This window comes from Micropterus salmoides, unplaced genomic scaffold, assembly GCF_014851395.1.
Source record: "Micropterus salmoides isolate LMB-PRFRI ecotype aquatic unplaced genomic scaffold, ASM1485139v1 Ms_hic_scaffold_21, whole genome shotgun sequence".
NCBI lineage: Eukaryota > Metazoa > Chordata > Actinopteri > Centrarchiformes > Centrarchidae > Micropterus > Micropterus salmoides.
The window spans coordinates 10,536,885-10,560,560 of NW_024041262.1; the positions used below are offsets into that span (position 1 = coordinate 10,536,885).

At 45.1% G+C, this 23,676-nt stretch overlaps 1 protein-coding gene and 1 long non-coding RNA gene across 2 annotated transcripts in view; one reads left to right on the forward strand and one right to left on the reverse strand.

Annotated features, from left to right (window-relative positions):
- Window positions 1–1,794: 1,794 nt before the first annotated feature.
- The window catches only part of bahcc1b (BAH domain and coiled-coil containing 1b), a 52,164-nt gene continuing 30,282 nt past the window's right edge, over window positions 1,795–23,676 (reverse strand). Inside the window, exons 8-28 of the mRNA XM_038735559.1 lie at window positions 23,258–23,398; window positions 22,047–22,234; window positions 21,024–21,411; window positions 19,164–20,117; window positions 16,279–16,445; window positions 15,079–15,215; window positions 14,701–14,805; window positions 12,045–12,123; window positions 11,720–11,906; window positions 11,468–11,635; window positions 10,061–10,231; window positions 9,449–9,693; window positions 7,431–7,602; window positions 7,089–7,206; window positions 6,451–6,526; window positions 6,219–6,327; window positions 6,002–6,118; window positions 5,750–5,887; window positions 3,597–5,047; window positions 2,553–2,789; window positions 1,795–2,004 (exon numbers count right to left, since the gene is read on the reverse strand). Coding sequence (XP_038591487.1) covers window positions 1,795–2,004; window positions 2,553–2,789; window positions 3,597–5,047; window positions 5,750–5,887; window positions 6,002–6,118; window positions 6,219–6,327; window positions 6,451–6,526; window positions 7,089–7,206; window positions 7,431–7,602; window positions 9,449–9,693; window positions 10,061–10,231; window positions 11,468–11,635; window positions 11,720–11,906; window positions 12,045–12,123; window positions 14,701–14,805; window positions 15,079–15,215; window positions 16,279–16,445; window positions 19,164–20,117; window positions 21,024–21,411; window positions 22,047–22,234; window positions 23,258–23,398 — 5,558 coding nt within the window. The remainder of the gene's footprint in view (window positions 2,005–2,552; window positions 2,790–3,596; window positions 5,048–5,749; window positions 5,888–6,001; window positions 6,119–6,218; window positions 6,328–6,450; window positions 6,527–7,088; window positions 7,207–7,430; window positions 7,603–9,448; window positions 9,694–10,060; window positions 10,232–11,467; window positions 11,636–11,719; window positions 11,907–12,044; window positions 12,124–14,700; window positions 14,806–15,078; window positions 15,216–16,278; window positions 16,446–19,163; window positions 20,118–21,023; window positions 21,412–22,046; window positions 22,235–23,257; window positions 23,399–23,676) is intronic.
- LOC119915811 lies at window positions 8,178–12,198 on the forward strand. The gene is made up of 2 exons (XR_005447004.1): window positions 8,178–8,276; window positions 11,740–12,198. It is a non-coding gene; the product is annotated as an uncharacterized LOC119915811 (long non-coding RNA).

Genomic DNA, 23,676 nt, shown 5'->3' on the forward strand with positions numbered 1-23,676 from the left:
CACGTGATGCCATTCTGGTTGCCATAGAGAGCTCAAGTGCATCAGCTGGGCAGTGTGCAGACAACGTTTCTCAGAGGCTGTCATAGCAACGCTGGATGAATGAGCAGACAACGAGAGGAACTCTACTTAAAATACCTTGGTGATTGCAGGGGTCCCGGATTCAGATTTGATTGAACGTCTTTTTGTCTTTTGTCATAAAATTGTTTTCTTCTAATGCGGCGAAGCGTAAACTCACAGGTGCTTTGGTATGTTTCTTTTTGATGCCAGATAAATATCTACATTTTATATAGGAATACAGGCTAAAATAGATAAAGAACAACTAGATTCTTTTAGGATCAGAGAACAGTAGAAACTCAGTTTCTTTTCCAGTATTTGTTGAAAAAAAAAAAGCTCCCAAAAGGAAATGCACATTCTAAACCCAACAGAGTAAAATAAAGAGAAAAAAAAAGAATTTGGACACATGTTAAAAAAAGAGCATTTTTCTGATTTCCTTATAAAAACAACATTTCCCAAACACCCTTTCTACATATTCACCCTTTGCCTAAAGCAGTTCTTGCAACCGCAAAGTCTTCACATCTGTTGTAGAGTTTGAAACCCAAATCCAAACCTCCAATCCTGTTCAGTGCATTGAGAGAGAAGGAAACTAACCCAACCTCCTTCCTCTGTCAGACCCTCCCAAACCCACCCACGCACACCCTTAAAAAAATCTAAATAAAATAATCTTCTCTGCAAAAGAAAACAACAAAAAAACAAGAACAAATATATATGTATACTATTTACAACATGTTGTATTATACATAATGCTGTACAAAGCGCACACACACGCCAATGCACACGTACGCACACACACCAACATGCACGCACTTTTCAAATAAACAATCCAACTTCCTGTACATATTTCTCTGCACCTGACTACGAGGATACGAGAGAGAGGTATTGACGTGTATGGCTTGACAGGAGAAGAACTCTTTTCGTGTTTCTGCACGTTAAGTACTAAACAGATTCATAATCAGTGTGTGTGTTAGCGATATACCGACGGTGTGTCATGACGTCATCTTTGCTTGATGAGCGCAGGTGTACACGTGCATGACCACACATACAGTAAGAAAAAAAAAACACACACGCTAAAGCACTATTTACTTAGAGCTCATTAAATGCCAAACAGGGGTAATCGCAGCCACTCTGCAAACAGACACGCACGCACACACGCATTTACACACAAAGTCCGAACTACAGTGTTTTTTGGTCCTGTTGGCGATCTCCCAATCACGTTGTCATCGTCAAACTACCAGTAGAAGACCATCTAACCCCAAACCAGTGTGGTTTACAGTAAGTCTCTCCTTACCATACAGTCTCTCCTGCTCTCTGTGTCAGCCTTTGTTTCAGAAAACCAAGTCTGCCACCCTGCTTCCATAGCATATCCAAGCTACTGTTCTCCAAGTGCTCATGTCCTTGGTTCCTGTTCTTTTGTTGCAGTAATCTTGTCTCAGTGACAAGATACTCTGTTTTTTTTCAGCCACAGGGAAGGCTGTTAACTCTCGCTGCAACAAGGAGCCTCAGTCCACATCTGATAAAGAGGTTAAATCTGACATGAATCAGACTTTTCCCCAGAACAAACCAGACTCCTCTAAGTGCCAGTACTGTCGGGCTTTATCCAATGGGCTAGCTCTTTCTCTTACAAGGGACAGATCAATACGCCTCCCTCTGTCCCCTGCTCTGTACTGAAGGACCATCCAGGAAGCAGTCAACTCCAGACTTCAGGTCAATATTTAGATTTCTCTCTAGCTGGTGGTGCTAGGACACAATGGCCATGCCATCCGCGCTGATCAGCTGGCCCGTGGTTGGTTCGTAGGTTCCAGCCAGGTAGAAGAGGTCGTCCGTTGAGTTGCCGGGCTTACGTTCACGGATCATGTGATCATACTCAGCCTTGCTGACCACCTGGCAGCGATGGGAGATGGTCTGCACGTCATTCTCATCCTCGTGGCTTGACTGATACAAGGCATTCTAGGAGAAAGACAGGATGAACGGTTGATAAATCAGCAAGATAATATATTATCTCACATCTTACATATACAATCAAAATGTGGCATTTACAATTACGTTTGCAAGAAAAGGGGTGAGTGAGATCATTACGTGTGCACTTCCCACACATCCCTCCTCTGTCATGTCTTTTACTGTGTGTTTTTTCATGGTGAAATTTGAAATTCAGCAAGTGGTGATCTTTTATGTTAGCTCAGCAATGGTGGATGTTGCTGCTCCTGCTAACTACCCAGCTCTTTTTCTATTTATTCCAAACAAACCACTATTGCTGCCGCAAGAAATGCAAAATGCATGACTTCCTGTGCAGCAGAGATTTTTCCTGGGAAAGACACACCTTCAGAACTGCAAATTGCAACAGTTTTGTGAACCTAGTGGAGGCTCAACCATTCATGTCAGATTGGAATGGGGAATAAAAAGAAGCAATGTGGTAATATATTTATATGGAAATGTCACGGACTGTTACTTTGACCATTCCCATTTTAGAAATTCTACTTGCACTCCCGGGTCTTTACCTTGCCGTCGCGGTGTCGCTTCCCCAGGCGTGTCTCCTCTGGGTGGTAGAACCACTTGACCCTGACGACCATGCTGGAGCTCCACGACTCCCAGAGGCTCTCCACTCTACCCACGTAGGGCAGCTGGGGCCGGCCAGGTGACAGGAACACAGCACAGTCCCCGACACGCACCGTCTCCTTGCCCCGCACGATGGCCTTGTAGAAACGCTTGCGGGCTTTACCCTTCAGACCTCTCCTCTGTCGGGGAAAGAGAATAAAAATAGCACTCTCAGTCAATTTATTCAGCGTTGAGGAATCTCAACCCGCTTATTTCATTCATTTCACAAATGAATTAGGATTTGTTTTGTCAATCCCAGTCTAACAAAGATTTAATATGTTTTTCCAAGCCATAAAATAGCTTCTAGACAAAAATAGGTGTGGGGGAGGTTCACTGCCCAACACCAATCAAACAAACACTCAAACTCAAACAAACACTGATCCAACTGAGTTGCACAAATAATTTATTCTTACCCTGTTAAAGGAAATACTATTGAAAATCATGTAGAAATTATGATCACAGTAATCATAACGTGGGTAACACGCTTATATTTCTGCTCCATCTTCTGATATGTCTGGGCATGTACACACCAAAGGCGCAGCTTCTTTTTAAGCTGCACATCTCACTCGACAGATGCAGACATGATAACAAAGCAAACAACATGGAAGCGCCGAATGGCAGCGGTTGCTCAAACTGTTTGGTTCTGTTATCTCAGGATCGTGACTTAATAATCTGGATAACAAATTCAGAGATTAACCACACCAATTAAGCCTGATAGTGTTACCAATGTGTACAAAGGCAGAATAAGCAATGCCAAGAGAGATCATATTTGTTCGTCGCCTTTACTGTATGTAATCACTGTATGACACAGCAGAAACTGCAACAAAAATCAATACCAGGTTACCAAAGAAAACGAGATCTTGGAAAAACAACAAGCCAAATAACAAGCTCTCTTCCATCTCTTCAACAAGATACTGAATACAGATATAGAACCTTAAGTGTCCTACCTGTGTGGGGTTGCCAGACCATTTCCAGAGCTGGCGTCCAGGCGGAAGGGGAGCCATGTTAGATAGAGGCTCAGTTGACGACATCCTCTGCCTTTTAGCTGTTGCCGGGTCCTTGGAGGCAGGTTTTTGCTGCTGGCTCACAGGACTGCTTTGGCTCTGATGGTGGCTGTTAGGAATCCCTTCTTTCCTTTTCAGCTGGGTCTTGCTACTATTAGCCACCATACTTTCTTTTGACATGAACTCCTTCCTGTCTTCTGCTCTGTCAGCCCTCCCCTTGGACCCCGAGACGGCCATGCCGGCTTTTGCCAGATAGCCGTGAGCCGGGGCTGAGGCGGATGGAGACGAGTTGGAGGTGGTAGGGTCAGGGAGGTCGGAGGTCATGTTAGGCCTGTGCTTGTGTTTGTCCTGCTGGAGCAGTGCACGGCGCAGCAGCACAGAGGAGGACTCTTCATCAGAGGAGTAGGAGGAATCGTTATCCGAGGAGCAGAGGGATGAGGAGGAGATGGACCCGGAGCAGGAAGAAGAGGATGAAGATGAGGAGAAGCAGTTGGAGAGACGAGAGAGAAAACGACCTCCACGGTGGGATGTGACCGTTGCACTTCCTCCTCGTGCCTCAGGATCTTGACCATCATCCTCATCATCCTCATCTAGCTCAGAGTAAGAGCTTGGACAGTCACTTGGATAGTCCAAACTGTAATCCCCACCTTGGACTCCAAGACCTCCTGTTGACAGAAGATCTTTTCTCAGAGGTGGAGGGCCCTTTGTATTAGCCTCAGAACGAACCCCAGCGCTGTCGCTTCCCCCTCCTCCCTTCTTGACATCCTTCACCAGCAGGGCAGGGTGGATGTATCGCAGCGGCGCCCCTGTGGAGGTGAGACTCTTGCTCTTGTGTGACTCTCTCCCTCCACTCCCCCCGAGTCGAATCAGAGCCTTGCCGTTCTTTGTTTTAGGAGAGGTCACTCCTTCATGGTCAAGCTTCACCAGGAACTGTTTCCTGTCCCGTTCGCTCACTGGCTTTCTGCTTCCAGCTGCCATTGCCATGTTGACTGCTGAGGAGCAAGCAGAGGACGAGGGGTCCCGGGTCCCTACGGAAGCTACTGTGCTAATCGGTCGCCGAGCTCCAGAGCTTCCACTGCTTCCAAAAGTAGAGAAGCCATTGGCAATGCTACTGAATGAGTCACCTTCAAAAGGGGAGCCAAAGATGCCTTTGATAGGCAGTGGAGGTGCGAAAGGGTGGGAGGTGGGCCGATGAAAGAAACCAAAGTCTTGCTCTCGTATCCTCCGCTGGGTTTTACGGGATGTTCCATTGAAGAGGAAGAAGTCAACTGGCGGTCTCTTCCTGGGTGCGGACCAGTTCAACGAGGAAGGGTTGCCTTTGGTCACAGTGTCTGTTACTGATGTCGGTGTGCTGGCAGTCTTAGGCACTGAGTGGATTTTCTTCGGCCTGCCAACTGAAAAAGGAGCCGGCAACAGAGAGAAGTTATAATCAATATGAACTGACAGATCATAACAGTGGACTGAGATTAATTGTGGAACTAAGAGCTTTAGAGAAGCTTAATATGTTTATCTCCTTGATCTTTACCCAAGACAGGTAAGTTTCGACATTTTCATTACTCAAACCACAACAATCCTGGTAAACCTGTCTCTCCCAGCTTTATTGTCACCCTGAGTTTGTGACGAGTTACAAGTTGCTTAACTACACAAAGCACACTGATGACAGTTCATAAAATCATGATTAATGTGGTCATATAGTGGCTAAATGATAGGCGGCAAACAAGGAATGTAAATTTACGAGTTTATATGTTTCCACTCAGTGCGCTCCTCTGACTCTGAGGCATCAGATAATTGGCTGACACTTGGAACTGTAAAAGGGGCCTTGTTTGGGGGATTTTAGTACAGCCTGAAGGGCTGTGTGTCTTTGTGAATGTGTTTAGCAGTTAGACAGTACTTCTCAGACAACATATATTAAAGCTTCAGTATGAGCAATGTTTAATGTCTGAGTGGATTCCTCAGACCGTCTTATCAAATAGACAGCCAGTCTTTCTTATACATAATCAACTAAAGTCTAATATTCCATTAAAAAGTATCTGCTTTACAAAACATTGTGTGTTTTTTAAGGGAGTAACAAAACAAAAGGATAGAGGATGCTACACCTGGTCTTTTCTCTTGGGGCCTCACTGCTGGGTCCTCGTTGGCTGGTTTCTCTGTGGGTGTGTCTTTCTTCTCCTGGGTGGAGCTTCTCCGACCACGGTGTCCAGGTGAGATCAGAAGTGCTGGAGAGGGTTCCGCACCTGACAGAGAAGAGTTGTTAAATGGTGGAATTTCTTTCTTTTCATTCATTCATTAGTTCAGTCTGTCAGTCTGAACGTCTTTCTTTCCATCCTTATTTTTAAAGCCATGCTCACAGTGGATTTGGTATCCTGGGGGCAGAAGTCTGATGTTTGCGAGGGAGATCCTTCCTCTGTCTCCATCATCAAACTCCACCATCACGCTGCCCTCCTTCTCCTCCTCACCAGGACCTCCTAAAGTACAACACACAAGAGTGTGAGAGACACTACATGAGTTGCTGGGAATGTCCCAGTGTATGTGTGCAAAGTGAGATTGTCGTTTCTGCTCGCTCACCTCGATGGACGTATCCAGGGTAAAGACAGCGAGATCGCTCGCTCCAGTAGGCGCAGACTCTTGTCCCTGCAGTCAGGATGGCCTCGGTCTGGGGCCGCACATCTAACACCTGGAAAAATCAAAAAAATTCTATGTAAACAGGGTTTACAGTTCAAGCTACCCACCACTGTGCAACTACCCACAAAACTGCAAAATGTAATAGATGCAACAGAGCCTCAAGACAGAAACTCACAGCTTCCTGCAGTAGTTGTTCCAGTGAGTAGATCCGGGGATGATTTCCTCGTTCCCCTTCGATGACAACTCTGAATCTAAGAGAAGAAACGGGAAAGGCAAATTCATGAAAAATAAAATTCCTCATTTTTAATTTGTAAGTTCTAACTTTAGCATGATTTTCATTCTTAGATTTCAAGGTTGTCTTTTTTAAAATAGGGTTTTTTGTCATGAGTGCTCTCTTTTTTTCACTGGCAGCTGTGTTGGCTTCTACTGCTGCGTGTCTTGGCTTTGAAGATGTCCAGACTTCTTGTTTGTCAAGATTCTCACAGCTGCCCGGCATTTAACTAGCGCTAAGCTAAGTTTTTTAACTCTTTTGTAAATCAGACCAGACTCTTATTGCAATATGTCTTTTTACTCCAGGGTTTTCCCCGGGAAATTTTTGCAGAGGTGGTTATCCACCTGGACTTTGATGCTTCTTGTCCTGGTATCAATAGCCTATAGTCTATATGGCTGTGTGAAATAATCCCTCTGCTCTTTTCCCTGGAAGGTTAATGTTTTATTTCATAAAGGAGTATTAATGTTTTTGTGGTGGTCTTTGTTTTACGCAAGGTGGACCAACTCTGCTATAAAACACTGTGGGAAACCCTGAACTCTTACATGTCAGGCAGGTCCAGAGTGTGGACACAAGCAGCGTACAGCAGCTCATCTTCCTTTGAGATCAGAATCTTCAGCCCATCCACCAACATCTCTTTACTCAGCACACAGTTTGGCAGTGCTGCGGAGGGAGGGCGTGGTAGAAAGATGGATGGATGGAGAAGATAAAAGGTGAGATATACATCATTTGTGAGTGTGTTGAATAATTGCGAAGTGAAGTGAAAAGGAGGGACAAGAAGGCAGAGAAAGAGTTGCGTATGCATGTGTGAAAAGGATCCAACATGCTTTTAAAACCTGCATGTGTGTGTGTGTAATTGTAAATGATGTGTTACTGTTTATGCCTACCGGGAATTCTGCGAGGCATGTTGGGAGGGAGGTGGATCAACATTTTCTCCTTCGCCTCCTCCTCCTCCTCTTCCTCCTCCTCGCCCTCTGAGAAGCTGCTTTCCTCATCTAGCCGAAAGCCTTCGTCAGCAGCAAAGCTCTGCAGGAGCCGGCTGACTGCGTGGCCCTTGGCCTGGACAGGAAACAGGATGTGACATCAGTGGGCAGAAAGCAGGATATGGTATGACTTCATTATATGCCCAAATTAATCCACAGTAAACAGGATCTGCAGGTGACTGAATCAAGTCTGATGTGACTGATGTGGTGAATCCATCAGTGAAAAGCAACCACAGGCGCCAACGCCTCTTGTAATGTGATACTTCGATTAAGCCTGTGGGATTTTTTTTTCTCCCTTGTTACTGTTTACTCAGAGGTCACAGTCAGTAATAACTGCAGCTCTTGAACTGGTAGGACTTTAGTGTTTTGCCCAAGGACAATTCAACAGGGTGAATACCTGCTAATATAGAAACTTGAACCTTAATTTACTTTCTCATCTTCAGATACACCCACCCACACCCACACACACACACCCACACACACACACACACACACACACACACACACACACACACACCAGATACTATCCATCTCAAGACCGGTTTAGGCTAGTCTATCTAAAGATGATTGATGACTGATGATGGAAAGTCAGCTTGCCCAACAGGTTTCTGCTTGTATTTAGGCTTTCCAAAGAAAAAAAAAAATTCAGTGCAAGAGAGATGATGTGTGTGCATGTGTTGTCTTTTAGAGTTTTCCACATCAGGAGACCATATATTTTAATGACAGAAGTTTCATCTCCAGAGGGCATGAGTGAGTATTTCCCTTTAGTGTTCTTTGGTCTTTAGTGGTGGTGGTGGTGGTGGTGGTGTGTGTGTGTGTGTGTGTGTGTGTGTGTGTGGAGGCATGCCTGGGTGTGTGTAGGGAATGATTATCGTTCTCTGTTTGGTTTGAAGTTATGTGTTTTTGGACATTCCCTCACAATGACTCAAAGACGAAGATAACCTCAGGGTATTTCTCATTAAAATGAACGTGGTGTCTCGCCAACGGCTGCTTGCATGGATACAACAGGCCAGTGGTGTGTTAGCACAGCAGTTAGGCATGCAAACACACACCTATAACAAGAGCAAATGGTATATTTGACAAAGTGACTGATTTACAGCTGATGCTAAGCATCTCCCTGGAAGGTAGTCATTTGTAATCTATGGGATGTTAAAACTTCCTGGCAAGGTGTGGCTCACATCAACAAGGAAGGAGTGAAAACAAGGTGAGGGCTTTTCAAAATTACTCCTTGCTTCTCTCCTTCTCAGCCTTTGCTAACCAGAACGCCAAAGGGAGTGACCATGAGTCACCTTTGCTGTTTTACTCACATTTCCAGTCCTGAGCACTGTTGGGTTCATAACATAAAAACAGACATGTGCCTTTTTGCTCATGAACTAATCCCTTACAACTCGGTGACAGCAGTAATTTATTGTGATACTGATGACATATCCTTTCCATCACACCTCTAAAAACGGCAGTTGCATCTCCCCTTTCCCTTCTCAGTTCCCATGCACTTCTGTGTCAATGATCAGGGGAAACAAAACAGCTGTGAAGGACCCTTAAAAGGATGTTTAACTTTTGAAGAGCATTTAAGTGTTCCTGCTTGATATTAATCAATGAACAATTGTCTTTATAAGTTTAGCTCCTAGATCCTAGTTTGTTGCATGACTTCTTTCTTGGAGCACAGGAGAATATGATAAATGTGATCAACGTATTATGCCCAGGACATTTGCTGGGGGAACAGAAATACAGTCTAGTTCCCCTGATCATTTACACAGCCATGCACAGTTGAAGCAGCTGAGGAGGGAAATGCAAGATGCAAATGCCAGTTTTAAGGGTGTAACATGGTGATATAGTCATGCCATAAATTGCTGTTGTCAGGGAGTAATTTACTTGGTTGACTAGTATAAAGTAAAAGTAAAATATTGCTGTCACCGTCTCACCTTTCCCAGAATGCCCTCTGCTGCTGAGCTGTTTCTCAAAGCTTCCTTGCCGGCCCTGTTTGCTTCTGTCAGAGCTCCATGGTTCCCGCGGCCATCCCCAAAGCTGCAGCCTACTGATGACACACCCCAGCTGGGCGGATATGCTTTTTTAGTCCGCTGGTGGTCTGGGCGTCCTCTTTCTGTGTTGGAGAGGCTCGGCCTTCTGGGTGCTCTCCTCTGATCTGTACTGGGCATGCTCCCCATGTCTGAGAATGAAGGAGACATCATAGAAATTAGAGCTGGCAGATACATTGCAAACATGTCAATATCTGATGTTAGATTAGATATGTTCAGAGGTCTTGTTTAATAGAAACATAGATACAGTCTTTTCCTTGTCTTGGAGGCCACATAACAATTAGTTGAAATACTTTTGCTTGCTCAACCATCCATAATCCTACAAAAAATAGTTAATGATATTACTAGTTGGGGGAAAACCTTGCACCTCCAACCTGAAATCAGTCTTTATTATTATCCTTTTAGATTCTGAAACTTTTCTGAAGCAATTCAAGCTATCCTTCACTTCAAGTCAAAAACCAAAAATCACATCAGCATAGACATGTATAAAGCTCTCACCAGCAGGCCCTGGTCTCTTACTCCTGGCTTTCTGATTTGCTTGGAGCTTGGAGGACTGCGATGAAAAAGGCACAATCCCGGCAGGGTTTGCAGGAGCTTCTTTAGAGGATGAGGTAATCTTGATGTCACCGACTCCATCTTCACTGTCGTAGCTGCCGTCCTCCTCCTCCTCTGTGGAATCAACACATCAATATGATCAGTCAGAAAGCTTCAAGTGAGCTAAATGTAAACACAGTTAACTAAAGCCAGGGACTCGCTTGATGAGATGTATTGACAGCAAGCTTTCAATATTCCTCTAGCATCTACAGTTCAGTTCACAGGCCTGCGGCTAAACTTATATTATTGTAAATACAAAAGTTAGAACAGGGGAATGTTGCCATTGATTGATCAAACCTGTTGTAATAGCTGCACAATAATGCAAGGCTTGTTCTTTAACTGCAGTGAAGCAAACATTGACACACATGCACATATGCAGCGCTGCATGTGCACAGACACAAACACACACACACACAGATTGTTATTGGCAGCTGTGTGTCGCTGGCTGCGAGTGTCGTGTCGGGTGTCGACACATCTCTGACACACTTGTCACTAATATGGCGTTCTGGTCAACACTTTGCCTGGGTCACACACACACACACACACACACACACACACACACACACACTACTTCCCTAAGGCCAGGTCAGATTCTAGCGTTTTCCGGAGGTTTTGTTAGTGTCAGATCAAACTGTCCTCTCCTGTAAGGCATTCGTCATTGTTTCTCCTCAACTCAAGCCTCCACGGAGGGCATTTTCACGAGGGAGGTGAAGAAATGAGGGGAGAACCGGGGGTGTGACATTCTGAACGGGGCCAGAGTGGGCTCACGTTACCGTATGGCGTTGAGGGCAGGGGTGGCAGCGTTGCATGCCTGTGGTAAGTCGTTAACGGTTTTAACGGTTTGACAGACGAGATGGGAAGTGAGAGGTGGCCCCCTGATGATGGCAGACATCTCACTCTCAGAAGCTTCATGCGCGCACACACACACACACACACACACACACACACACACACACACACACACACAGACGTACTCTCAAAGTGAAATCTCACAATGTCTGGTTGATGTTTAAGCCATCAGCCAAATCAGCACTGCTTAACTCATATGTGTAACAGCCAATGAACTCTTGATAGCAAATCTCATAGGAGCTTTGTATCTGCATTACAAATATTTTACCAGCACTGATGGTGGACATTGGAACATTTCTTTTCAAAAAACATGGTAAAATAAAAGGCCATTGATGACATTTTACATTTTCATTCTTTATAGCCAAGGAATCATCTGCAGGATCCTTGTTTAGCTGGTTGGCTGGAGGAAAACACCAGACTACACTGAGAAAATCCTTGTGTGTGACCTGTACTGTAACTCACCACAGTCTGAGCTCTCGATGTCACTCTTCTCTTCCCTAACTTCCTGTTTCTCAGTGGCCCGGCCATCCTTGTAGTGAGCTCTCTTCGGGTTTACGCCCATCAACACTTTGGGCTTTCGACCCCTCTTCCTCTTTACAGTCTGACCAGCTGCCCAGTCTTGATGCAGGTCTGATGGATCAACAGTGTGGGATAGTTTTAGAATGCTACTTAATGGACAGAAAATGTGTGCATATATGTCCCCTCTGTACCCACCTTTTCTTCCTTGTCTGCAGTGACTCCTGGAGGCGTCTTCCTCACCATGGGTCCCTCTGCAGTGCAGCATGCCTGCTGACGGTGCACCACGCTGGGCTGCAGCCTTCTGCTTCAGCTGGGTCACCCTCCTGGCCAGCCTGGAGCTCAGGGTGCTGGGCCGCCCTCTGTGCTTACAGCGAGCTTTCATCTGTAGGGGAGGAGCGGAACAGCTAATTATTGACTCATTTCTTTCCTAATTAAAACATCCAGGAAAGGAAAAAAAACATTAGCAGCAGGAAGTGGTTGTGTGTGGGGATAAACAAGGAGGGACCGCAGAGAGACCAACCTGTACAGAGCTGAGACTGTTGAAGCCGTGATTGGACATTTTCTTCCTGGGTTTTTGCTCCAGTAAATTCAGCCCGGTCCTGGAAAACATAAAAACACAGCGGAGGCGCACTTAAATGAGAATTTATCATATATAAAAGGGATCACAGAATCAATCTGATCACACGTTTCTTTCCTTTTAAGGAGGATTTTCTCTGTAACTCTGCCGCTCTGTGTCTTCTTTCTAGTTTCACTTCCCTATCTGCCGAGTTCATTCATTGTCTCCCACTCTTCCCACTCTTCTTTTCTGTCTCATAACTTTGATGAGGTAAGAGACAGGCTCTGCCGACCGTCTGCACAGTTTGACGGCAAACACAGAAATATTCAGCGGCCGTGTGAATATGAAGCTCACCACATGAAAGGATAAGAATTATCTGGTGTGAAGGAGGGTGCAGAAGAGACAGAGAGAGAGACAGAGGGAGGAGGCAAATAGTTGAGGGGGAAGGGAAAGAGACAGAGGGAGAGATGAAGCAGTCTCGGGGGAGTCTGTCCGTTGACCGGAGCTTCAGGGCTCGATCAATAAACACTAACCTCTATTGAACAATACTCCTCCCTCTCTCTCTCTCTGTCATTCCTTCATTGCATGCATGCTCTCTCACACCACAGGCAGCCAGCACACACACACTCTGTTAGCAGCTGGTGTCTAAGGCAGGTGAATCCTATATTCCCACAGAGGGAAGGTTTTGCTCTCAGCGTCTCAGCTCCCGGGAGAGCAGAAGAGAGGAGAGAAAAAAGAAAGGAAGGGAAAAGAGCTATATATCTAAAAAAATGATCTACAAATATCTGAAAGATGTTCGTCCATCCATCCAGACCCCATCTGTCTGTTGCAATTCCTCCTTGCCTGTTCACTTCTGACCCCTCTGAGCTTCTAAGCCGCAAAGTTTACCTCATGTCACATCCTCATCAATGCATGGCAATGTACGTTCTGTACACTAGAGTATATGGCCAAAACATATGTATATGTGCAGAAACTTGCATAATTTTGGTCTGGAGAAGGCTGTTTTTCATGGTTTGGGCTAGGGCCAATACAATACAATAGTGTCATTCCAACTTTGTGGCAACAGTTTGGGGAAAGGCCCTTTCCTGTTTCAATATCACAATGCCCTCATGCACAAAGCCAGGTACACAAAGGGATAATTTTCCCATTTTCTTTTGTTAAAGAACTTGACTGGCTTGCACAGAGCCCTGACCTCAACTCCATCCAGCACCTTTGGGATGAACAGGGGTTGCATCCTGCTATTTTTGTAACTTTCGGAAAATCAACAATCACGCCCGCTTCACACAGCGACTGGCCAGATGAGTAGAGGTGGGATAGTAAGCAGGGTTAAAACTTCACTCCCAAGCTCTCTTTTTTTTTCTCTCCACACAACTGTTTCCATCACTTTTCGTGTAAGCGCAACACCATGAATGCCTTCAAGGAGAGACTGTCCAAATGTCTGTGCGTTGTTATTCCTATTCACCTTGCCTTCAAGAGTGGTTTTAAACATGTTTGGCTCAAGGTCTGGTTTGACGACACATCAGTCAGACTTGTTTGTTTCAAGCAAGCATTTATGGTCCAACAGCAGCAGCAGATCTCACATTAATGGTTTTGGAATGCAATGATCACATTTCAGGTGTCCACATACTTTTGGGCATATAGAGTATACATGTGAGGAATCGTCTGTTGAGTTTGGAAACACTACTCCGCCTCTCTATCTCCCACTCTTTCACTGTTTCATTTCAACCAACAACTCCCACGAGAAGATGAAAGCATAAACAAACTATGCATGCTTGTTAATAACAACAGAAATGCTGCTCCGGCACGTAGCCAACAGCACTACTAATTAAACAAGTTATGTGTGTGTGTGTGTGTGTGTGTGGTGCACCAGCATGTATGACTAAAGCCTTTCATTGTCATTTTCATTAGCGCTTTCTAATCATGGTAACCGTGACAAACCTTGAGTTTCTCTAATCATTTTATCAAGGCGAAGGGTGCACATGCTAACAGAGGTGGGGCAGCATGAGAAAACACATTTATCATTATGAGTGTTGAATACTGGCTGTGTGTGAGTGTGCTTTCCACTTTGTGCAGGAATGTGTGTCAGCATGAACGTGTGCACATCGAAGGTGTTAAATAATGTGTGGTTGTGTGCTGCAGCGGGTGGGTGGGGGGTGTTAAGTCGTTTATCACTGTAATAACTGTACATCAGGACTTTGTCCAGCTGCATTAATATATGCTGGAGGTTCACAGGGAATCAGGGCATAATCAATGCAAGTGATAAATATGATTAAAAGTGATTAATGAAGGCCTCATCTCCATTACCTTCTCTCATTTAAAATCACAACCATCTTACAGCTCACATGACCCATTTTGTGTGTGTGTATGTGTGTGTGTGTGTGTGTGTGTGAGAGAGAGAGAGAGAGAGAGAAAGAGAGAGAGAGAGTGTGTGTGCGAGCAGCTCCTTCCAGTGCCCAATCAAGCAAATCATCAGCTATAGAGCATTTGAATCAATTCAGCTGAAGAAGAACTTCTTGAAAATCAACCGTGCCTTTCACTAAAAACACAAACAGAAATCAGGATGAATGAGCTGGGCTTGCCAATCACACTGATTATACTGACGCAATATCAGAGGGCTGACCTGAGTCTTTTAGAGTTCTCTGCAGCAGCTGGGCCGGGGGTGGACTTGCGCTTGCGGGGGCGGCCGGGCCCCCGGCGGGCAGGGCTACGAGACGTCTCTTCTTTCCTGCAGAGGGAAAGACAAGAAGAGGGAGGAGGAAGAGAGACAGAAAGAGAGAGAGATGGGAAGAGAGAGAGATCAAAGTTACAGTCTGGACAGCAGGAGAAATCAGGGGGAAACTTGTATCGGCTACAGGTCAAACTGCATTTGGTATGAGCAGGCAGCAAGTCCTGATAAATCAGGACGATGCAGCATGACAGCAGAATTGTGAATGTTGGAATGCACGACTCAATCTAGACAAAAAGAGTGTGTGTGTGTGTGCGTGTTGTCTCTGCTCACTGGTGGTCGTGTTTCCTCTGTAGCTTGGCCAGTTCCCTCTGTTTCTCTTTGTAGCGGCGCTGTAGCTCAGCCAGCTGGACACGCATGGCCAGCTCCTCCCCTCCCATCGTCTCCATGGAGCCTTTCACTGGGCACACCTGACGCACACACATACATGAATACACACACACGAACACACACACACACACACACACACACACACACAGCAGGAAAATTTTAATGCTGATGCCAAAACACAAACTGAGTTCAACAGCCAGTGGATATGTGAAGTAGCCTGCTTGTGTTTGGGCAGCTTGATGATTGGAGGGATTTTCCTGAAACCAGAAGCTCGCAGGTTTGGTCACTACAGCAGTTTAAGTATGTCGACCAGCTGCATTTACGCTTAAAAGCAAGGATTTCTTTGAGATTGACCTGGTGCTATATGTAAAAATATTTGCAAACATGATAACATAGGTAACTAGCATTAACAAAAGTAAATATACTTATATATAAATAGTTATTTTAGTAATTGTAGATCAATTTATATTTAAATGTTTTAATAAAATTGTATTTATTTTAATACAATTTTAATTAAATATTTAATATATATTTACTGTAGCCAGCTTTATTTCTGCGACTATTTAAAGAAAATAAAAATGTTGATCCATCCACAGCAGGTGTTCATAGTCTAAAATCACCTTCACTTGTTATGGAATCAATAAAAAAATATTTTTTGCTAATTAAAATCACATTTTGTGAAAATGTTTACCTTTTGATTTCTGCTCAAAACTGCAAAGTTCAACCACATAACAAATAATTTCACTTCTCATTTCAATTAAAAGCTATAGTTGTTGTTTCCATTAAAGTAATTGTTACTGGAGCTGGACAGGAATGGTTAACATAAGGATATTTGTCTGACTCAACACACAGTAGCATACACTACAGTGTTTGCATGAAAAACTCAAATCATCTGGGTACATATGGATGATTTTGATGTTCATATTTGCATCACTAAAGATGACCTAATTTTTTAGTTGTTTGGTGTTTGGAATATTCAGATCAAATCCTAAAATGTAAAAAGTGACCTCCTACTCCCTGTAACAGTTTTTTTAGGCTTAGTTAAAAAAAACAATTGAAGTCTGTGCCCATTGTTTGACACTTCCCAACATTTTAGCATGAATGATTTATGTTTGCATGCATAAACACAAACTGCGCATTCACCGGCTCATGGCGAGGCGTCCAGCTGCACTTCCTGCGCAGGTTGAGCCTCTTCCTGATTGGACACTGTCGGCCCGCCCCCGCATCCATAACCTCTCCCCCCATCTCCAGGGCACGGGCGGCCGCCAGCGTAGCCAGACTGTGGAGGTCAAAGGTCAGCATGTCTTCACCTGCACAGAGACGGATTGTTTCGGTTTAGATTGGTACGTCACACAGCAGCTGCATAGCGGCTGACACAGTGTTATAAAAACATGCTGTGTGCTGAACGGATCTATTTCCAGTATGATGAAACCATGCCTTGAATAGTGGTGATATTTATGATATTAGCTGTGCAGTTAATTTGATGTATACTAGTGTTCCTGCTTAATCGTACACACACACACACACACACGAGGGTGGAGCAGTAGAGAACGATCTCTACATCTGTCACTGTCATTAACTCTGTCATTGTCACAGTACCAGCAGACGAAACAGAATATTCATGAGACGGTGCACACTCGCACACACAAGCGCATGTAAGCACACACACACACACACACACACACACAGATGCAAATAAAACACAATCATTCTGAATACACACATGCACCTACAACATTTTTGCTGAGCTTCGCAGACATAGGCAAACTGCATGAGTGTGTGAGGAAAAACTGGAGAGAAGGAGAACGACGGGCAGGAGGGAGGAGGAGTAGTGCAACGCAGTGAGAAGAAGCGAGGGAGGGGATGGGGAGTAAAGGGGAGGAGAAGCAATAAGAGGCAAAGTGTTTATTGAGCTATCTATTTATTCTCCTCATTATGGACATGGACAGAATCCAATTTTCCCTTCTAGGAGAGGAGAGGAGAGGAGAGGAGAGGAGAGGAGAGGAGGATTTGCTGGATCACTCATAGTCTGTGCACTGGAGCTGCAAGGCCTATTCACTGACGTCTGACATTATTAAAACCTGTGTGTGTGAGTGGGAGATGGAGACAGAAATGTGGTAAACAGAGGAGAAAGAAGAGGGCAGGAACGATGGAGTTTTCATCTGTGAAGCAAAGGAAAAGAACAAACGGATGTGAGAATGACAGTTAACTCCTCACAGAGAGAGACAGAGGTGAGCAGGAAAGGTGCTGAGAGATGCGGCTTTGTCCTGTCCCGGCTCGCAGAGGTCAATGCCATCTCATCTGTCAGACCTCTGAGCCAATGGCACGCTCCGATTACCCTGACAGGATGACATCACCGCTGACATCACCACGCCCGGTTTAGTATCCTGGAGGATGGCCACAATCGATGGATACCTTCCGCCTGCAGTATTCCACACACTCACACACGCATCTTTGCACAGTAATAACACCATACTGTGTCTCTAAAGGGGGGCGAAGGGTGTAATAAGAGGCTGCACAGGCGAAGGGGAAAAACAAAAACAGTGGAGGAAAATTAAAAACCATTACAGTTGATATGGGCCTAGTCATCATTGGAGGCCACTAAGGAAGTTTATTGAGCTGAAATTTCAATCTAAAGGAAATGTGAAGGAATAAAGGAAACTATGACATAAACATCTCCTCTGACTATGTGTAAATGGAAGTAATAGTGCTAATTTATACTGGAGGGGAAAGTCTGTCTTGATTCCTTAATCTGTAATTGCGATCTCCAGGGAACGGCTGAGATATCCTTCCGCGTCAAGGAGCGGCATAAATGCATCTGTCTGGGATCGGTTTCATCTCCCAAACACATTCAGGATGACACAAACGCCATCAGCGGTATTAATAACATTCCATGCAGCGAGGCCGGAGCGAGTTTTAAATAAATGTGTTGCAATTTGGAAAACGTTTTCCACGCCATGACAGGACTTATTGATTTCACACCTATTACACATGCTAACCACGTGCACGCACATGTAAACAAATGCGCACTCACACACTCTGTATCACACACGCACAGACAGCTGCAGAGCGACTTATGATTTTTACACTTATTAATTCCGTCAACAAGGCTTGCAGAGGCAGGATTTACACACAAGATTACATTGGTTTAATAAAAAAAAAGAAAAAGAAGAAGCAGGTGAGGGGTAAAAAATAACAAAGAGGGAGGAGGAGAGGCGGGAGGAGGCGCAGGCAGGGAGCTGGCAGCCTTGTGGAGAGACACATAGACTCTGATGGAGGAGAGCAGGGATTCATCTGGGATTACTTAACAGCTTACACACACACACACTCACCGCCGTGCACGCACACACACAAATGCTGGCAAACACACACACACACATGCTGGCATAAATAAAAACACTTTCCCTCAGAGGGACGGGAGGAAAATAGGAGCGCTTACAGGAGAAGTGTTTTAAAGGAAAGGGTCTAATTAGCAAAGCAAGACGCCAGAGCCTGGGGGACACACTGGGCAGAGTGTGTGAGTGTCTGTGTGTGTGTGTGTGTGTGTCCTAGCTTGTGTCTGAAGCTCAGCTTGTTTGTCCATCTCTGTGTTCCCCCAAACACATGCACACACCTTTCCCAGAGGGAAAAATATGGTCTATAGGCAAAAAGAGACCATCCAAGATGAGGAAGAAAGCAGGACAGTCAGTGGGAAATTGGTGTGTGTGTGTGTGTGTGTGTGTGTGTGTCTCCACATCTGGGTTGTTTTTTGGTTCACTGGAGGTGTATGTGTTTGTGTCGTCAAGAAAGAAGTAGGGTAACTTTTTCTTCAGAGGCATTTTGTTTTTTCTTTACTGTAACAACACAATTAAACACAAGCAAATTGTAAACACAGTGTATTAAAAAAGGATACACCTAATTATTGGGTTTCATCTCTACATTTCTGGTTTCATTTCACAGGAATTTTATAAACTTTTAACAGTTTTGAATGCATGCAACATTCGAAGGCCACAGCTGAAAAAAGAACAATCCATTGCAAATCAACTCACCTTCAGTGTCTTTCTCTTTGCTCTCCCTGCTCCTCTGCTGGATCTCCAGCTCAGCAAGTTCTCCCAGTATCTCCATACCGTGGTGGGATGGAGGGTTTGGTGCCTGGAAAGCAGGTACTGGTGGGTACAAGGCATCTCTGGTGGCGCACAGAGCCGCGGCAATCAAGAGCTCCAGGCTCCACATGTAGGCCCCTTGCAACTGGGCTGCTGTGCTTGCCATGGGAGGGAGGGCGGGGTCAGAGGATGGGGAATGAGCAGGAGAGTTACATATTAGTTCCACAGAGTCCTCGTCTGGACTCATCCCACTCCCCTCCTCTTCGTCCTTATCCTCATCCTCAACCACCTCTACATTCTCTCCATCTTTACCCCCATCCTCCTCCACCTCCCCCTTCTCCTCCTCTCCAGGCTCTACAGGCACAGAGATAGTACATTCTGATGGTTTAGGCCCCATTTGTCCCTCATCTTCCGCCATGTCCTCTTTTCCATGTTTCCTGTCATCGTCGGGCTCTTTGGATAGTTGGCGCTCCTCCAGGCTGGCCTTCTGGCCCGGGCAACCCAGAGAGAGCTCTACTTTTAGGGCTTTGCCTGTGGCTGTGGCTGGGCAGGCCTGATCTGGGACCGGAGCTGGGGAAGGGCATGGCGGCAATCCACAAATCTTGCTCTCGGACTTGGAAGCTGAGCATCCTTTCGCTTCCACCCTCCTTTCTTCCTTCTCTTCCTCTGCAACTCCACTCTGGGATTCCACCACTTCACAGTCTCTCCCATCCTCTTCTTCCCTCCTCTCCTCTTCTTTGGTGAGGGACTGGGTGTGGCATGGATGTGGGAGGGACTTGGAGTCAGGCTGTGCTGGCTCCGCCTCCACCGTGGCTTGATCAGCCAATCGAGCTTTAGGAGGCGAGGGCCCGGCCTTGTAGCCCATGGTGATTGGAGGGAAGGTGTAAACAGGTGGTAGGTCTGGCGGAAAGGGGAGAAAGCAAAGGTCAAACAGGTCTTCTGACATAAAAAAACAAACTGTACATAAAATGTATTTACAAGCATCTGTAGATAATAATAGAAAATCTCCACTGTCTTTCCGTCAGGTCCTTATTCCTTCTAAATTTACTGCCATTCTGTTCAGGCAGACAGGCTGAAGCATGTGTTTACAGTTGGCATAATACACTGCAGAGTGTGTATGTGTACTGTACATTATATATACTCTGCGTCTGTGTGCGTGTGTGTTTGAGCGAGTGTATAGATCTATTTGGGATATTGATGACACCCCGCCGTTTTCCTGTGATTACAGTGCGGGCCCTGTCACCTCTACGCTCTTATTATTGATGGTATCCCTCCGCCCCCTGACAACACAACCAGATAAATGTGTATCCTTCCGCCTGTAATTCTCAAGGACCCATGAAGGATAAGCAGGGTCTGTCTGAAGATTTCACTGACCTCCCTCTTGTGACACACATGCAAGCTCAGACACACACGTGCACTCTGGCAGGTCACACATACACACACCGAGTCCCCATATGCTTTCCATGACCTTAATGGCCGACCTGCCCGCTGTCCCTCTTTAGCTTGCACAGAAAAAAATGCACACACACTCAAGGACACACAGAGCAAGGAATCAGCCAAGCTTCAAACAATTTCTGCAAAATCAAAAGAATGCCATGCTTCAAAGACCAGTGCTACATTTCTGCAGCAGCACCCTCCATCTCTATCCTTCTCTTTTTTTTCTCACTCATGTCTCTCTATCTTTACCTTGTCTCTTACACTGTGTCCTGTTTACTGGTATGATACTGACAGTTCAACGTACTGGTAAATTTAATTAAATTCAGACATTGCATTCATTAACCAGCCAGTAGACTTTTCCTCACTCACCTGGCTCTAGGGATTGTGGGTAGTCCTGAGGTGGCTGTCCCTCTCCTCTATCACTGCCCCTTTCCAGCCCCTTTGAGAGGTGTGAAGGAGCAGGGCTGAGTGCCGGGGAGCGGGGTGCAGCTGCAGCCGGGCTCGGCGCAGGGGTCAGAGGGTTGGGTGGGTGCGGTCGCCTGGACGGGGAGTGGTAGCAAGGTGACTGACGGCTGCTTGGACACATCCCCGGGGACGGTGTGGACGTCTTGGGTGGTGGAGGAGTGTGGGAAAAGGGTTTGGCCACATGAGAGGTGGTGGTGGACAAAGAAGAGGAAGAAGAGGAGGAGAGAGTTCTGGAGGAAGAAGATTCATGAAGAGAGTCCTCTATAGTGATAGCATGCTCCTCGTGTTTTCTCTGTTTCAGGAGAAGTGGAGAGGAAAACTTAAGGAACTTTCTTTATATACATAATATTTCAAATTAATTAATGTATTTTAACTGCTTAATTGTACTGAATTTACACCAAAGCGAATCCCCCCATCTAAAACTTTATCTTTCCTGATGCATTATATCTCAAGCAGGAGATGCAGCAGTTTCCTTATAATGAACAGGGTTATTTAAGCACACGATGTACACATTAGCACAAATACCAAGAACACTTTTGACAGAAAGCCATGAAACCGTGTCAGCCACACTGTTTGATTGCCAAATGATCTGGCAATGTTAGAATGAAATGTTTTGCCAACAAAAGAGAAAGTCATTGGCTTAAATAATTATTGTTGGGTGTCATTTTTTATAATGCTTTTCTTTTAGAGTTGTAAAATCAGGATATATATGCTGAGAGATGTTGAAACAAACAACTAGTGTTGGTGTATTTTAGTCATGAAACTACTCAAATGAGGAAGATACATTTTTGCATAACACAATATTTCCACACTTCCTAATTCTCATTTGCCCACAGTTTCACAAGATTATCTTAACAGTATTTTACTTTTACGTTCAGATTAAAATCTAAAGTCTTGCCAAAAATATTATATTTGTATTAGTTGTACCTGTCCTAAGGAGTGGCGCTGCATGTGCTCCATGGCTCGCTGCTGCTGCTGGTGCTGATGCTGCAGGGCGTACAGCTCCTGTTGCCGTAGGAAAGAGGAGCGGGAGTAGACGGGGTGATGCTGCAGGTGAGAAGGAGGGCCTCTGCCAGCGTATACAGGGGGCCACAGACCTGACTGCTCCAAAACGTCTAGAGTAGGAAACAGAGAAAAAGAGACAAATGGGAAATAAGAGATTGTTTAGCATTTTGTTTGATTTGAATAATACAAAATTGGTATAATATGTGAATATGTGTGATTACAGAGGAGCTCGGCTACCTTAACTGGAGCTGTAACAACTGTGACCTGTATGAGCTATAGTTTGGCCTCAGACACAATCAATGAATCCTGAATGCATGCTTCACATCCACCATTCACCTTCTTTTAGTATTATTTTCTATATTTTATTTCCCTATACAGGGAAACACATGTTTTCCTAGCCACATATGAATTGAGATATACACATGTACATTTACACACACACACACACCCAAACACACATCCCTCCTTGGCTGCCTTGTCGCTGGGAACCTTTGTTCTGTGAGATTAGCCTGAGTGGGCTAATGTTTCCCAGGGGAAGGGTTCAGTGGATGCACTTCCCCTCTCTGCAGGAACTCCCACGGAGCGAGGCAAGGGAGGCGGGAGATAATTAAATTTCACAGCCTGTTTGCAAAGCAGCGTTGACACACACAGGCGCGCACACAAAGGCACGCACACTCTTTTCTCTCTCTAGCAATAGCTGAGATGTACAACACAACCCTTAACACTGAGCAATGTCTCATGTTGCTCCAGACATGAACACAACTAACTTTAGATGTCCACATACACGCACACACACCTCCACATTCAAAGTCTAGTCCAAACACACCAGTGCTCCAACACAAAAGAGATGAACGGCAGTTAAAATGGTTTGTATAACGCTGGGTACATGCAAACGGGGGCAATAGAATTGCTGCTCCCATTAATAAAGCTATAAAACACAGTCCCAATGACAGAGGAACTTATAGAGCATTATATTATGATTAAGCAATGATACTAAAACTCTGGGAGAGAAATAGCAGCAACTCTGATGGAGGGAGGTAGCCGGCAGTAAGTACGGGTTGACAGCAATGAATATGGGCTCTGCTGGTTGCGTGTGCACGTGTGGTGTTGTTGTAAAAGGATGCTTAGCATACCGAGGTGATGATGAGGACCAGGTTCTGTAGGAAGAACCACCAGCGGAGCATTAGGGTCTTGGGTGAGCGACCCCAAGACAGGCTGCAGAGAGCTGGGCAGACCTGGTGGGAAGCCAGGACTCATTCCCACGTGGCCCAGACCTGGAATACACAAATACACATAACACAGTCAAATAAGAGCAACATTTAAATACTTATTTTATTACTCCAAAAAGATAGCAGTGTGCTTTGTGGGTATACACAAACAAAGAAACCGCTGGTGCCCACCAAACAATAGACCAAAGTTCTGGCACTAGGAGCAGGAGTAATGGGGAGTTTCTATCAAATGCCTTTATTGTATAGTCTGTTTATGAAACAAATAAAACTGCTTTCAACCTTTGCAAGTCTTTATCAGGGTTTGAACCCTGATAAGGACTATA